This window comes from Galeopterus variegatus, unplaced genomic scaffold (genome assembly GCF_000696425.1).
Source record: "Galeopterus variegatus unplaced genomic scaffold, G_variegatus-3.0.2 Scaffold1015, whole genome shotgun sequence".
NCBI lineage: Eukaryota > Metazoa > Chordata > Mammalia > Dermoptera > Cynocephalidae > Galeopterus > Galeopterus variegatus.
The window spans coordinates 43,376-60,023 of NW_007727126.1; the positions used below are offsets into that span (position 1 = coordinate 43,376).

At 46.8% G+C, this 16,648-nt stretch overlaps 1 protein-coding gene across 2 annotated transcripts in view; it reads right to left on the reverse strand.

Annotated features, from left to right (window-relative positions):
- Nucleotides 1–958: 958 nt before the first annotated feature.
- Nucleotides 959–16,648, reverse strand: part of ZFAND3 (zinc finger, AN1-type domain 3) — a 345,499-nt gene continuing 329,809 nt past the window's right edge. Inside the window, exon 6 of one of the 2 annotated variants that reach the window (XM_008574218.1) lies at nt 959–3,357. In XM_008574218.1, coding sequence (XP_008572440.1) covers nt 3,203–3,357 — 155 coding nt within the window. In that variant the 3' untranslated portion in view covers nt 959–3,202. The remainder of the gene's footprint in view (nt 3,358–16,648) is intronic. The other variant, XM_008574219.1, reaches the window with a different exon arrangement.

Sequence of the window (16,648 nt, forward strand, 5' to 3'; positions counted from 1 at the left end):
TATTTCTATTGGTTTTGTGCTCATTTGGGGTCTTCCCTTCCAGTAACCCTCTTCTTTGGGGCAAGAGGAGCTGCTCACAGTTCTCCAAATGTGCCACCGATGGCTCCCCAGAAGACCACGGCCTGGCCCGCTGTGCTTCCCTCTTTCTCATTGCCACCTGCCCAAGGTTTCTCCTCCTCTCTTCTTGCTGTGGGTTTTACTGGTGTAAGTAAAAGTCTCTCTGACACAAGCAGGAGGGGGCTGACGGGGAAGCCAGCTCCTGCAGGGACAATGGGGGAATAGCACAGCCCACTGCTCCTCGGTGGCCTGCCATACTGAGGCCACCAGACTCTCTTTGCTCTGTGCCCACCTACTGTTTGCCTCCACCACACACTTCTGCTTTTCTCTCAGGATTTTTCATCATTCTCCATGACAACTGTGTGGTCAATACCTCTGCCCTAAAATCAGCGGGGACAGATGCCACTCCTCTGCCTCATCCCCACCAAATGTTTTTTAAACATTTTGAAATGTAGTAAGTGTATCCTATACAACAAAGAGTTCATACAGCATATCATCCTTGTAATCCTCCCTTTGGGCCACCTTCATCATTCAGCCTATGGGCCCTTCCTCAGGAGGGGTTTGAGTCTAGGAGATGCTTCCTTCCCCCAGGAACCAGGCACCCAACCCACATACACCTGGGGGGCCTTGGGGATGGTGCTCATGTCGCCCCCTTTCCCCCAGCAGACCCACCTTCACCCCAGTGCCAGGCCCCATGGCCTCCCGAGGCAGACCCTCCAACAGAAAGCAGGGAAACAGCTGTTTAGCCTGGACACTTACTGGACAAGCCACCTCAGTAATGCAGAGGGACTCTGCAAAAAAAGCCCCCATCTCCACCCAGCCCTAGCCAGAGAGACGCTCTACTGCTTTTCTGGCTAGCTAGGGGACACTTAGGAGAACCGGCAAAACGAGATATCCAAACTTTCATATGATTGGTTTAATTTTTTTCAGCAGGAGAAAAAAAGAATAAAGTTACAAGATTCTTTTAATATTTTCACAATGTTAAAACTAAAACTGAGCTCTAGGCTATGTGTGTAAGTAAATCTAGAACACAAAGGGGTTAAATAAGATTTTCTCTTTTAAAGATACAAGAATTTAAGCTTTCCTTACATTTGACAAACTTCACAGAACAGATACTGTGGGGGACAGCCCTCCCCACCCCGCCCCCACTCTGCTGGCAGGAAGTGCACGTGGCTTCTTCCATCCCTGTGTGTGGCTGGCTCCCAGAGCTCCTTTTTCCCATTGCTGCCTCCAAGCAGCAGCCAGTGGGGCCTGAGGAGGGAGAGGAAGGGCGTGTGTCTCTTCAGGATCAGAGCTTGGCGGGAGAGCCTAGGCCACCTTACTGAGGATAGCCATGTAGTGGCCAGAGGGCTGAGGCTTGACCACAGTGGTAAACGCTGGGCAGACCTGGCCCCTCTGCCCTGGGCTGCCCTAGAGCAAGACACGGGTCTGGGTCCTGAAGCAAGAATTAAGGCTGGAGATTTTGCAGCGGATTCCACTCTGGTGGAGATTGGAAAGTAGGGTGGGAAAAGAAGGTTGGGAAGAGCATGATTTCCTATTTCAGTATTTTGGATCAAAAAACATTTATAGTTGCAGGTGTTCAGCTGTTAATTTGCAGACAGAGTTGAACTGTTTGTTTTATAAAAAGGAAAGTTGCTGGGTTTAACTATTCCAGTGGCCTCGGTGTGGGTAGATCCATGCTGCCTCTGCAGGAGCCTCCTCCCCTAACACACCTGGATCAGATGGGGCGGCTGGGACTGCTCCTGCTCGGGCTTTCAATGGAATCCTGATCCTGTCTACCCCAGCCCCCACCCCCACCTAATTGGTAAAGATTTCTCAACATGGGCAACCAGGCCCACCTCCACCCTTCCCCACCTGGCCTGAGCTACTGCAGCTACTGAACTCCTCCCCATCCACATGAGGCAGCACAGGCTGAAAAATACGCCCTCCCACCCCCACCCACCAGAACAAATGTCACTCTTAGAGCTGGGCCATGGCCACAAACCCCTGTTCTAGACAGATCCAAACCCACTGTCCCTGTGAAGTATGCTGCCTTCCCTTGCCAAACTTGCTATGTGGTTGCGTGGACTGGTTGTCCTTGGACTACGAGGCTGCATAGAAACGAGCGCGGAGGCCACGGCATCCTCCTCTTGGCCCCTAGTGGGGTGAGCGGGCTGAGCGGGCTGCAGCTGGAAAGGGCAGCATCTGTGGGCAGCAGCTTCCCCAGTTGCTCCCTAGCACTTCTGATTCCTGTTGGCTATGAAACAATGTCTTTTTTAAAAACTCCCAATATAGAAATCTAGCTGCAGAGGCCAGTTTGCAGACCCCGCCACAGTTGCTGTGCTGCCATTAGCCTTATCTGATCAGTTGCCAGATCCCAGCACTTGGCAAATGGCAAACCAGAGCTGGGGAGTCAGGGTGCGCTCTGGCTGCTTCTCATAATCACGGATCCTGTGTAGAAAAGACGGGTCTCATTCGTGGACTAGTCTTGAGTGGAGCAAACTTTTCAAAGTGAGGTTACTGTTTCTCCTCTTGTATGATGAGTTTTTTCATAGCAAGTCAGGTAAAAAATTTCCGTAAGAATCTGTCCCCCCTCCCCCTGCATTTCCAGCTCTGTAGGAGAGCAAGGCCACCACCCAGCCCAGCCATGTGGCCAACCTCAGCAGCCTCCTGTGACCAAGGCACACGTGACCATCAGGTGTCCTGGCTACGGGGACTAAGGATAAGTGAAGAGGTGAAAGGCTGAACGTTAAACAGAGGTTCTGGCAAAGCCAGGGGCATCGTGGGAACTTTAACACCAGCTTCTACTCCTCTATTAACTCAGAGTCTCCGTCTGGAACACTTTCCGCTTAAGGCTTTTTATAAGTTTGACTCCAGCAGTGACAGGTATGTGTTGTTTTAAATCCACTAGCCATGCTCAAAAAAAAATATTCTTCATGTTTTAATTTTATACAATGGCTAGCAGGCACCTTAGTAACCAGCCAGAAATCAATTTCAACCACCATCAACCCCTAAACTACAGTACCAGGATGGCTGGCTAAAGAAAGGAAATGGGCTGGCTGTAGTCTGACGCGTGCCCAGTACAAGGTGTCTGGCTGACTTTGTCCTAAATAAGGCTAACATTAGTGAACTAAGAACAGCGTCACGTGGTGGCCGTGCCTGGCCTTCAGGAGCACCCCTCCCCGATGCGCTGGCAGGAGCGCCCCACTTTCCGGTCCAGTTTCACCATTTTCATGATGGCTTCCTCTCGGCCGCGGCCCATGTGGTCAAATGTACAGTCATGCTGCTCAGGGAGGCGATGTAACATACAGAACACGTAACCTGCAGCAGTGGGAGAAGCAGAGGAGAGAGACTGTTAGGGTGGCCTCCAATGCTCAAAGCCTTGTTCTTGCCCTTGTCAGAGGACAGAGGGGGCATCTCTGTGGATGGACAATGGTCACGGCAGGGGCTCCTGCTGCTGAAGCGAGTTTACCACACGTCCCCCTGTAACAGTAGGGCCAGCACTCAACATTCCATGGTGCTCATGTGATGCCCTCAGAGCTCCCAAGCTGTGGCTGCTCAGAGGTTGTCCTTGCCCAAGTTGACTGCTACAGTGAGACACAGCCCCTTCCCTTGGAAATGAGTGGGCTCTGATCCCCCCACCCCCACCCCTAGTCACCAGGTGGGCGGGAGAGCACAGAGCTGCCTGCTCAGCACTGTCCCTGGCTGGGGCAAACTATAATATCCACCACATGACACTCACCATTTCTAGGAGGCAGGAAGGGAGGAGAAATGATTATGGCTTAAATTGCATCCGACCTCCTATACAGTCAGGGCTTGGGGGGATGGTGGAGTGATCAAACCACAACCCACAAGTGAGTGAGGAAGAAAACAGATGATCTCAGCTGCTGGAAAAGATTATTACATATAGAGGAAAGAAGAGAAATGCTGAACTCTAAACTGCCATCTCCAAGGAACCTGATACTTACAACTCCAACTGGTAGGTGGGAGGTTGAGGTCCCCACACCCAGGGTCTCCCACATGCTCTGCCCTCCCAGAAATGCAGGAGGCTACAGCCCTTCTCTCTGTGGAGCAGAGAAGTCCAAGGGAGACATCAGTCCAGCAAATAAGAGAAAAAGACAATTGAGGCTAGTAGAAGCAGGCAGTGAGGAGAGGCCTACAGAGCAGGGAGTTGGTACAGATGAAGTCTTTCTGGGTAGGAAACAATGAGGGGAGGACCTCAGGGAGTCAGGAGAGAGGCTAAGAGGACAAAAGGGAACACAGAGCTGCATCAAGGTACAGCCTGTTCCCTCCCTACTTCCCGGCCAATTTCTAGAAAGGCTGATATGTGTGTGTGGTACAGACACTTGATGTCCCCTGGGTCTGACTCTCTTTCAGGGAGGTTGGAGGGGACAAGATCTGGGCTAGGAAGACACCTGCCAGCACTGGCCAGCCCCCTCTCTACCTTCTCATCCCATCAGTTGTATCTGGCCCCATGGGCCTAGATCAGGTTTACAGGAGCAAGTCTCCAGGTGAATCCAAACCCATTCCTGAACCTCCTCTCCTGTGCGCCTGGAGCAGGCGCCCCACAGCAGCCTGCCCAGATCAATACTCTTCTCACTTATTCTCCAAGCCAACTGCATTTCTTCTCAGGCTTCTTTCAAGCCCGGGTCCAGACCACAGACAATGGGCAGCCACCCTTTACAAACTGACTCATCCATCCCCATATCTTCAATTTCTTTTCTTTTTTGTAGATGTAGTGGCTGTGATTTTAGAACAGCAGAAGGTAAAGCAAGGACTGAGTGGCCAGGATAGACAAGAGTCTCAGCAGCCTTAACGTTTAAGATTAACTTCACCTAAACAACACTCCTCAGCCTGAGGGAGTGAGTGTGTGTGTGTGGTCTTAAATGGCCTGACACCAAACACCAACCAGCTTCTGGAACTCGACATATAGCTACGTAGCTGAGTGCATGTGCACACGGGAGTGGGATTGGGGGGGTGGGGGGGTGGCTGAACGACCAAACTGAGCCTGAGCCCCATCCACTGTGCAGAAAACACATTATTAACTGTTTCCCAGGGAGAGCAGGGCAATATGTTTGACTCCAAACTGGGACTGCATTTAAGGAAAAGAACAGAGATGAAATTTTTGTCTCCTCAGAAACTGAGCTCCCACTTGGTCCAAAAGCAAAGTTAAGATTAATGAGCTCATGTGTTATATTTACTGATAAGTTCACTACTTGGAGATACTGGATACCAGTTTTCTTTCTCTTAAAGGATTTCACAGCAGAAGCAAGTATGGCCTCAATATGCATCCTCCATCTAACAAGCAAAACTATCATTTTGGAGCAAAGCCACCTGGTGGGGGAGAACTGCCAGGTCAAGGCTTAGGGTGGAGACACCAACAGGACAGTGTCAGAATGTGTCTGTAGACATTTTTGTCACCAAGTCCCGACACACTTCTGTATCTTCACCATCTATAATAAGAGGTGAGAGGACACCTGCTGCCGCCCCTTCCCCTCCCTTCCCTTTCTTCAAGATACTGATGATTCTCGGGAGAAGGTCCCAGGGGCTCTTCTCTCCTGATGAATGGTGCTGGCTGAATAAAAGCAGGAGGAAATGGATTAAGGCTGGAATTACCATATCTCCTGGCTCAGGTCACACCTCATTGGTCAAAGGCAGACTGGGGTGGAGAGGAGAGGCTTCAGTCTGGTCCTCATTAACACCCCCACCCCCATTGCTTGGCTTGCCTTCTGGCAGCTAGCAGACAGCCAACTTGGTGGATTTCAGAGCCCCAGGCCTCTGTCTGGAAAAGGAAACAAGGAGTAACAACCACAGCAACCCCCACGCTCCCCACAAATGTTTGCTCTATCCACCCAAGGATTCTTCACCCAGTCCAAAATGTCTTATTTCTCTGCCCAATTCTGTGTACCTGTAAGACACACTTTTACACTTGGCTTTGGTTTTTGAAGGTGTAATCTGAAAACAGCAGCTAGATTTTGGGAGCAGCACTGGTAACAATTAGAATATATGGCACTATAACTCACTGGACAAAGTCTGGGCAAGATTTTGGAAGGCTAACTTCCCAAGTTGCTGCACTGAGGTTATTAGATGGCATAAATTAAGCTCAATTCCTTCTCCTGTCAGGATCACTCAGTAAGAGGAAGTTACATGCTGGAGCTTGTCCCAAAAGCTGAGTAGGTATTATCCTCTGACAGCGGCCAATGGCTAGATGCACTTTGGTGTTAGTAGTCTGGAGTGGGTAGGGTGGGAATGACTGGTGGGTGAGATGAATCTTTATCCTCTTTTCTTGGTACCCACAGATCTGTTTCCAGAAAACACTGCAAGTGTCATGAACTTTGAATTATTCTTTGATTGCAATCTGGAGACCAAGCTGGGTATGGAGAGAGATGAATTCAGGCTGCTAGGGAGGATGACTGTTCTTAATTTCAATGATGAGCACAGTTATTAAGCACAAGAGGATTTACAGCCTTAACACTTCCTCCACACCATTCATTACAAACCAACTGGGGCCTTTCCAGAGAGGACCAAAGAAGGTAGTATCCAGAAGGGATGAGAACACAAAGGACAAAGAACTGATGAGCAGAACTGTGACAGTGGCTCTATATTATCACCCAGGGTGTCATGTAATTCTTTTTTTCCTCTGATTTTAAAAAGTTATATATTAAAATCAAATTAACTCACTCAATCACATATAAATAATCCCATATCTACACTCTCCTTATGGCCCCATTGTTCAGCAGCATGTCATTTAAATAACAATTTCAACATACTTTTGAAAACAATTTCAATATACTTTTGCTTACTATATAGCATATAGTGCTTTGGAGGGATAAAGAGGGATATGGGTAGGGAAATATGATTAAAAGGAAGCTCACCCCCAAAAGAAAGGAAAATAGCCAAGGAAAACATTTTTGAAAACATGGTCTGCCTGCTAAATGTGGCAGATCGTGTTTTCATGATCTTTCCCCAGCCAAGTCACATGACTGGCTGCCACGCTCCTTGGAGTCCAGATTACTAGAAATACAAGCCACGGAGCTCCTTTTAAAAGGCTGCCTGAGCTGTTTTCAGTAAATCTGCACAAAACACTCAGGAAAACTTGTGTGGGCGTCTCTTTGCTTGCTGGCACTGAAGAGTAATTTGGGACAAGCCCTTGATTAAAAAGGGAGGGGGAAGCAGCAGCTCTATAAGCACTTTGTTCCATGGCCCCATCATTCCATGCCCCTCCAGACTGCAGCCTCTCTCCACCTGCCAATGTCCTGGCTTCTGACAGGCCATCCTGGGCATGGGAAGAGAGAGTAATACAAGTGATGAGGCCCAACCACAGCAGGTAGTAGCAGTCACCCCTGCGATCTGGGATGGAAGGTCTCCTGAGGGTCTCAGATAGCTACACCCTCAGTCTGAGAAGACCTTCTTCAACTGAGCAGGCAGCATCAAGATGAGGACACATGGAAGAGGAAGGGAAGACAAGGATGCCTGCCCAGACAGCCACAGTGGATGAACCACCGGAGGCTCTCATCTCAGGGCCCAGCAAGTCTGTGGCTGTGGAAAGAAGAAACGCGGGGAGAGCAGTAGCTTCCCTGACTCTGTAACTGCCAGAGACATAAGATTGTGGCGTAAGGCAAGAAGAGAGGAGAGAAAAAAATAAAAAAATAAAAAATCAAGACCTAGCTAAAAAGAATCCCATGCTGATGAGAAATACAGAAGGCAGCTTTCAGGTTGTTCACCCTGAACAGAGAGGTCTGGAGGCTTCTCTTGGGAGAACGAGTATTTCAATGGAGGGCACTCATGGGTATTAAACCAGCACATCTAGACTGAGCCTTCCTGATGCAGACACAGGGCCTGTGGTCATGTGCCACACAGACTTAAAGAGGCCCAGCATCCAAAGGGCCTTGGAAATTGCAAGCAGAAAACATTCCCAGCAGAAAACTGAACTGAGGCTCATTTTTCTAAGACTCATAAAAGTCTGACATGCAAATTTCTAAAAATGCTCATTTGGTAGGAACCAAATTTCTGACTCAACCCTACAGCCTTTAAAGCTAACATCCGAAATTCTTACAATTCCTTCTGATCTCTCATCAACAGTGACACCTCACCTCTGCTTACTCAGGAGGGGGCATGGTGAGTGTTTTGAGACTACAACCTACATGACTGAGAGCAGCTTGCACAAATGCCATCATTAGCCAAATATGCAGTATCACCCAACACCTTGCCATGAAAGTTGTAACAATATTTCCGATTTCATTCCCTGTGCACAAAAATCAACCACAATCACTGCCTAAGAGGAATATTCTGAAAGGTCACCCAACATAGGCCCCCCTAGGAGAATTGGTCTGTGTTCTCCACCTCTTAGCAGTGCTGGTAAACAGGGAGCCAGGGTCAGCTGAATTAACATCAGTGCCTGGTCTGCAAGTCCCGTTGTCCCCACTTACTTCTCCAGGCCACAGGGAATGACCACTGTTTGGGGTGGAGCAGGAGCTAGAGGGCAGAGGGAAGAAGCTGCCCTAAGAATTGGGTGAGGTTGGAACTGTCCTTTTCCACAAAATTTTCTGAGGGAAACAAAGAAGGTGATGCCAAAATTCACATTCACAGTTTGAGTCCTTGACATTTTTATTCAATCCTTGACAGGCAGAAATGTTGCTTATTGGCTTTATCTTGGAGTAGAAAGCACCATTTAAAGTTGGCAAAACTGGGCAGCTCTGGACACTTTTGGACTTTAATTAATTAAACATTTTCTTTCTTGCAGATCCCTCACTTGGACGCTCCCCCAAGTGGCTGTTTTATTAAAGCCACAGACCAGGGCAGGCCTGAGCCCCAGCTACGCAGGTACTTTCACCTCACTAGCAAGAAATGTTTTATACTTTCTTGCTCATTTGAATTTCAAGTTGTCAAAGGTTCAAGCAGAAACTAAAAATACTGACAAGGCTTAGGGACTGAGGTACTGAAATATGTCTGCTGGTGTGCATCCTGAGGTGGCAGTGCACTTGTTGTCTGTGCACAGTGCGCCTGTCCTGGCATGCCTGCTCACCAACCCCCCACCCCACCCCCCGCCACCTGTGCAGGAGCCTAGCAGATATGCCCAGTTCCAAGGTAAATCAGAGACTATTCCCACAGATACACATCGACCACAGCAAACAGAACCTATCCAATCCCTCCCTAAACTTCCTGAGTTGGCCCTCCAAATCTTACTTCATTAATAGGTAAAAGATAAATAACAAATATGCCTAACCCATGTGTCTAAAACAACCAGGAAAGCTCATTCAGAAAAAGAATCACATTTTTCCAGCAAGGTAAAAGTTTCTCAAAGCTCAGGGGGGCTCACTGACCTTATAGCTCATTTGTAAGCACATGTTGGGAACAGCAGGTGCTTACAGGAAAGCTTGTTGGAAAGCATTAGCCATTTATACTCACACCAGCAGCAATCCCTGGATTACACCACATCCGCTGACCCAATGCCCAAGGCAGAATTTGTAGCACAGAAATGTATTAAAGGATCTTAATGCATTTTATTTCATCAGGCCCATGGTACAGGCAAAGCAGCTGCAGGTGTTTTGGAAATGGAATGCGTCTGCTTTACATTCTCCTCCATCCCTGTCTTTGCATGGAGGAGGGAAAACCATTATACTGCAGAACTGGATCCCCTGCTCACTGAGTTGGCTGGCACAGTGCTCTGCTGGGCTGGGAGAAAAGAATCAGTGGATGGACAGAGGTCAGTTGCCCAGGGCGCTGGAACCAAAGCCATTATGAATCACCAAGCTGGGCATCAGTCTGTCTGCTTTCCAAAGGGAAGGAGAACTTGCAATTTAGAAAAGCTCACTCTACTGAAGAATTTAATAAAAACCACTAAATCATACCAAGACAATTCTAAAACAGAAACAATCATCTGTTTTCCCCCACGTCAATTAAAATGTCAGTTACATACAAGCTTAATGTTAGAACAAAAGGCAGGATGGGCCGAGCCCGTGGCGCACTCGGGAGGGTGCGGTGCTAGGAGCGTGGCAGCGCTCCCGCCACGGGTTCGGATCCTATATAGGGATGACTGGTGCGCTCACAATGCTCACTGGCTGAGCACGGTGCAGCCGGTCTCAAAAAAAAAGAACAAAAGGCAGGATGACATAAAACAAAGATACAAGAGCCTTGTGCAAGGAACTCCTAAGGCAGCTGTCTGCACTCAGTGGTAGTACAGAGCCCTGCCTTGGCATGTGTTGTCACATCGCTTTGAGATAGCAGTAAGCAATGAAGGGAAGAAAATGGTGTCACAGTCTAGCTCAATAAAGCTCCTGAAACAGTACACACATCGTTCTAAAAGTATACAAAAGTTCACCACTGCTGATACCCTTTATTATTGTTTCTCCAGACAGCTCTATTCTTGCAAAGACTAATTACCCCTTCCCTCTCCTCTGTGAGCAATGTTTGTCCTGCCCAGCAATGTCTCCTCATATCACCCAATGCAAGCAGCCCTCACTTGGCCTGGCAGTCAGAGAGCAAGTCTCCCACGTAGCAGGTCTTGTCTCCACCTAAGACCTGTTTTTGCAAGCTGGGGGCGTTGGAGTAGGGGGCAAGGTGACCACACCATGAAGGCCACTGTAACTTGTGACAACTCTCCTCTGAGCAAGCCCTATAACCTCCAGTGCACAAGGAGCAGGGGGCTGGCTGCAGGCTCATATGCTACGCTGTTTTATCTAGAGATGAACATAAATTTAAAAACTAAGAGAAAATGGCTCAAGGCAGTTTTTGCCACAGGAATAATGACTCACTCTTTCAAAGATCATTTCATTTCAGTAGCTGAAAGCAGGTGCATTAACCTTTTGGTACCTGAGGCAGTTTTTAGGGTTTAAAAACCCCTAGGAGCTGCCTGCACTCCTGGGCTCCTCCCATTGCCTCCACCCTCCTCACACCTCCAACCTCCACACGGGCTCTCTGGAGAATAATGTTGTGCTGACAAGAATCTTGTTTTCTAAATGACCTTATCCTCCTTTCAGCAGGCTCCTGATTTGTCTGGCCTTCTCTTTCAGCATTTCCTTGTTCTTTAAAAGATTGTTTTCTCAAATGGAGCAGTTTCCTACAAAACCAGTTCCAAAGCTTCAGGGGAGGTGAGAAAAAGGGCCAGGCCTATCCCACCCAAGAGCCACTGAGGACACAGCCTGGGCCCATGGGGGTGGTTCAGCTGCCAGGTTCCTGGCACATGGCTCACCAGGGAACTGTGGCTGCTTTAGCCCTGTTTAGTCATCCCTGAAGGCTCCTTTGCAGGCAAGAGCCAGTTCATCCAAATCACAGAATGTCCAAGTGGCAATGCAGTCAGGGAGCATCAGACTGTAAGTGCCACACCTCTCTCTCCAGAGCAACACCTGGAAAAGAAAGAAACAATTTCTGCATCTAACTCTGCTCGCCTTTCATTGCACACCATGGGGTCATAAGAGAATACAAAGATGAGAGACCGGAGTCAGGAGAGACCTGTAGCTTAGTCCAACCACTGCTGCCATGGCAAATCCCTTAACAAGTGAACCTAAGTTCCTCTTTCAGAATAATCTAGTAAAGAATGTGTGCTGTGGACCCCCAAGTACTGGATTCAGATTCCAGCTGAACTACTTTGACAATTGTGCCTCAGCTATGTCTGCTATAAAATGGGGTTCTTATGGGCATTAAAGAAAATAATGCCTGTGCACACCCGGCATGCACTCAAGGAAGGTTGGCTGTTCCTGGGATAACTCTTCAAGGTGGTGTCAACCCTCTTGCTTTACACAGTACAGCTAATGCACTTGGCTTCATGGCTCTGACTCACCCCCTCCTCCCCAGTCATGCCTGTTCCTTACACCTCCACCCACACAGCTTTCTTTCTGCCCCACCTGCTTTTACCTCTCAGTCTAGAGATTCTGGTTCCCTTCTGCGTTGAGAAGTCACTGCTGACAAAGGAGAGTGAATGTGGAAATCTTGTGAACATGTGATGCACAAGTTTCCCTCTCCCTCTCCACAAACCTGTTTTTACAGACTATAAATGCATGCTAAATGACAAGCTCAGTAAAGATTTCTGCTGCAAATTTTAGAGGAATCTGATTTAAATATGTAAAGACTACACAGGGCAGCCTGGAAAGCACTCGGTGGTTAGGGACACCGTGAAGGGGACACGGAAACATTTCAAGGACAGCTGAGAGCAGCTTTTCTGCTCCTGTGGGGGTGTCTCCACAGGTACAGTTGAGAATTCTGCAAGCCTCTGTCACAAGCAGAGGCAGTGTGTGCATTTCCAAGTTTGATCACGTACTGACTGTGTGTTGAGGAGCCTTGTGTCTATTTCCCTGAGACTGTCAGGCTGGGAGCTGTAGTAAAAGGATGAGCAAGAGAAAGGAATGGGCTGTAGACACTATGCAAACAATCTATGCTTTCACCCAAACTGTGCCAGCATCACGCGCACTTGTTTTATGTGCTTCTTTTAAGAATGAAGTCTCTCTACATGTCTCTTGTTTTTGCCACAATAACTCAAAAAGGTCATTCTGAGGAGTTTAAAGGAATAAGCAAACTTTTCTCTATTTTCTCAAATTTGAGCTTTAAAGTCACAAGTCCCACATCTTTCTGCTGTCCACTGTTATAAGTGTGTGTGAGGGTGGGGGTGGGGGTGTAGAGAAGCTGGCTTCTTGATTCTTCCTATTTAAAGAAGTTAGTTTAAACACATCTACCCTGGAGGGAAAGGGGCTTATTCAGTGACTTCAGTGACAGAAGAATGTTTCAGCTGCAGACATGAGTTCAAATTTAAAGTCAGACTACAGACTATAGATAAACCAGCCCAACGAAGGATCCTACAAACTTCCTGCATGGAAGGATCTAACCCCATAGTCCAGTTCCATTTCATTTGGAGAGTGGGTGGAGAGTGGGCTCAGATATGAGGACTTCACCAAATGGTTACAACCTAAGTATGAAAAACAACCCATGAATCAAACCTGAAAATTTCTAAATCCACTGACCCTTTTCAGCTCTCATTTATAGCATACGGAACAGTTGACTACTCCTGTGGGCTCCATGACACCTGCTTACCTTGTTTTCCTTTTCTTTCTCTGATAGGTCTTCATCTACTGTCCTTGAAATAGGAGAATTACTTAGTGCTGGACACTTTTTTTTGTCTCACCCTTCTCAAGGTTAGAATTCTTCTATATATGCTAACAGTTCTGAAGTTAATCTTTCTGCCCCAGACCTCTTTGGAGCCCCTGCCTCTGTATTCAATTATGTACTTGGCAGCTTGGCTATCTCAGACTTGAGATGTCTAAAATGGAACACTTGCTACTTCCCCACAAACCTGCTTCTCCTTCAGTGTCCCCCAGCCAGCGGCTCATGACACAGACCTGGAGTCATCACTGATATCTTCCTTACTCTTCACATTCAATTACCAAGTCCTGTGGATTCTATTTCCAAAAATCAAATCCATTGTCTCCTGTCCTTCTCTACTGCCCTCACCTACTCAAAGCCACCAGTATCTTTTTACCAAGGCTGCTGCAATAGCCTCCCCTGTAGGTGGTCATTACACATCAAATCCATCTTCCTCACAGCAGCCAAAGTGATTGGATATACCCTATCTGTGATCACTGCGCACCTTTATTTAAACCCTTTAATGGCTTCCCACTGATTATAATAAAAACTTCCCCATCATAGCCTGATTTCAGCCCTGGTTGCCTCTTTCGCTCCCCTTGTGCCATTCACCCTCTTGACTCTGTGCTTGGCAGTCTGACTTGCTAAATAAATTCTTGCTTATTCAGGCCTCAGTTTCAATGTCTCTTCCTCAGGAGGACTTTCCTAGATGCTCAGACTAGATTACATGCTATCATGGCATCTTGGACTTTTCCTTCAATCATTAGTCACAACTGTAATTTTAGGGTCATCTGTGTAATTTTTTCATTTAACTTGTCTCCCTGACTAGATTTCATGAAATCAAGGTCCATGTTTCTGTAATTTATCACTTATCCCCAATGCCTAGAACAGTGCTTGGTTCACTCAAAATATTTTGGTTGAGTGAATGGATGAGAGGTTACTTACAAAGAGACAGTGTTCTCTGAATCTTAGGACAAGCAACAGCCAATCAGGAGCTCAAGTGGCCAAATCCAATACCCCCGCCCTGACTTCTCCAGAGCATTTGTCTACTTTTCTCTGTTTCTTGAAATACTTTCCTTTCTCATCTTTTGCAATATCACACTCTTAATTTTCTTCCTATCTCACTCCTTAGAATCCTTTACTGGCTTCTCTTCTAAAAAACATCCCCAAATGAAGTCTTCCTGCATTTTCTTTTATATTCCATCCTTTAGATAATCTCATCCAGATTCAAGACTTTACGTAAAATCTCAATGCCTCTCAAATTTACATTTCCATCCATGAATTCCTCCCCTAAAATCCAAACTCCTATATCCAACTGCCTACTTGACAAACATATCCAACTAGATTGGCTAGTAGAAATCTCAACTCTAACATGTTCAAAACAGAATTCTTAATCCTCTTGACCCCTACAGTAGTTCATCTCCAAATCTTCCTGCCTCAGTGAGTGGCAATATATCCACTCAGCTGCTACTCCTCCTTTCCTTTACTCCTCACACTGACTTTATTAGTAGTCTGGTCAGATTTAACTCTAAATGATGTCATGAATCTACCCTGTTTCTCTCCATCTTGTGCAAAGGTCTTGTGACACGAATGAGCTTAGCATGCTGATGGAATAGAAAAAAGGCCAGCAGGGCTAGGATGCAGTGAGGCCAACAGCTCCACAATGGCCTTCTAGAGCCCACAGCTAGTCACCCTGCTTCTGCTTTTAATGCCCAACAAGACTCCCCGCTCACAGCAGTTGGAGAGATTTTTCTTTTTTAGGATAACTGACCTGAAACATATTTGTTTTATATTTGTTAATTCCTCTTTGAATAGATAATATATTAATATAATAAAAATTCAAATTGTATAAAATAATATTCAGCAAAAAGTAAGGCTTCCATCCCATTCTCTCAGTTACCCTCCCCAGAGGCCAAGCAACCACCACCACCAGTTTTTATGTATTCTTGAGAGTCTACGCATACACAAGCATTTATATTTCTCTACCAGAGGAATATTTTTAAAATGTAAATCAGATCATGTCACTCCTTTGCTCAAAACCCTTCAATGCCTTCCCACTAAGAATAATATTCAAACACCTTGCAGAGGCCTACAGACCAATAACTGGACCTCACCTGCTTCCCCCCTCTCCTCCTGCCCTGGGCTCCCCAGATATGGCAAATTTGTTCCTACCTTTAGGGCCTTTGTTGCTGTCTAGGACACTTTTCTTCTGGTTCCCCCAGTCTTTCTAGATTGCTGACTTTCCACTTCTACTCATGGCTCCCCCTTGCCCTCATCACTCTGTCATTTTATTACATCATATCAGAAATTACTCTGTTTATCCGTTCCCTTGTTCTCCCCCAGAGAATAAAAGCACCAAGAGGTGAATAACTTTGTTGGTTTTATTCCCTGCTCCTCCTCTAGTTCTCAATAAAGATTAATAGAATGAATAAATAAACATTTGACTCATGAAAAATAGAAGAAAATTACTTGTAGCAACAAAAGAATGTTTAATACTAGTAACTGTCCGCCCTCCACCCACCACCAAACTCCAGGAGAAGGGAGAAGACCACCACCACACAGTTTATTTTCAGTTACTTAGGTGAACAGGAGTGTAGCTAGCACAATCGAGAAGTTGTTACTGTCTGGTTTTGAATGTACCCCATTTTTTACGGTAGGTTTACTTTCTAATCATGCTTTTCTACTGCCATTATTAATATGAGCCTATATTCGCTGAGTTCACTCTAAGAGGCAACCCAGAAACATCCAAGATGGCATTATATGTTCTCCCGAAAATGAAACTTTGCTGTAGCTCACGATCACAAATGAGCTGAGTACAGATAATGAAGAACTGAATGTAATCACACAGGTTCTTTCTGACATTCATTTTCTGTTCTACCATGGTATTTCGGTCAATTACTCTAGATTCCATAGAAAATTAATCCTGGGGTAACAGTTCAGCTCAAGGAAAGAGCAATTTAATTGATGCAAGAGTACTAACACAAACCTGGCCCTTTAATTTGTAATTCTGGACCCCTACCCCATCCCCCGGCTAAATCTGTAACACAGCAGCAGACAGCTTAGGAGAGCACGAGTCATCCTGTGTGCTAATCACAAGGATGTACAAACCCACTGTGTGCTGACTCACAGCTTCCATCTCCAGGGGCTACCAGGCCAACAGGGTTCAAGAAGGAAGAGTGCTGGAGTGTGAGGACAGCAGTGGCCTGCTGCACACAGCATGTGTCCATATGATCCAGTGAGGAACAGGCCTCCTCAAGGCACAGACGGGTGATGCCAGACTGTTTCTTGGATCCACAGGATCTGTCTTCAACCATAGTAGCCACTGCCTACCACCTCTCACCCTATAGCCTAGAACCACGCCATCCTGGGCAGCAAATGTAAGCATTTCAACTAATACTTCACAGAAACTTTTGGAAGGAGAGCATATAACACTGTCATGACACATTTACCCTAGCTCCCCTGCAGCCAGAGCCATCAGAGTAAATGAAGCAGGCCTGCCTGGGATCACACAAGGCAGTGGCTGCTGCAGACGAGTTATCAG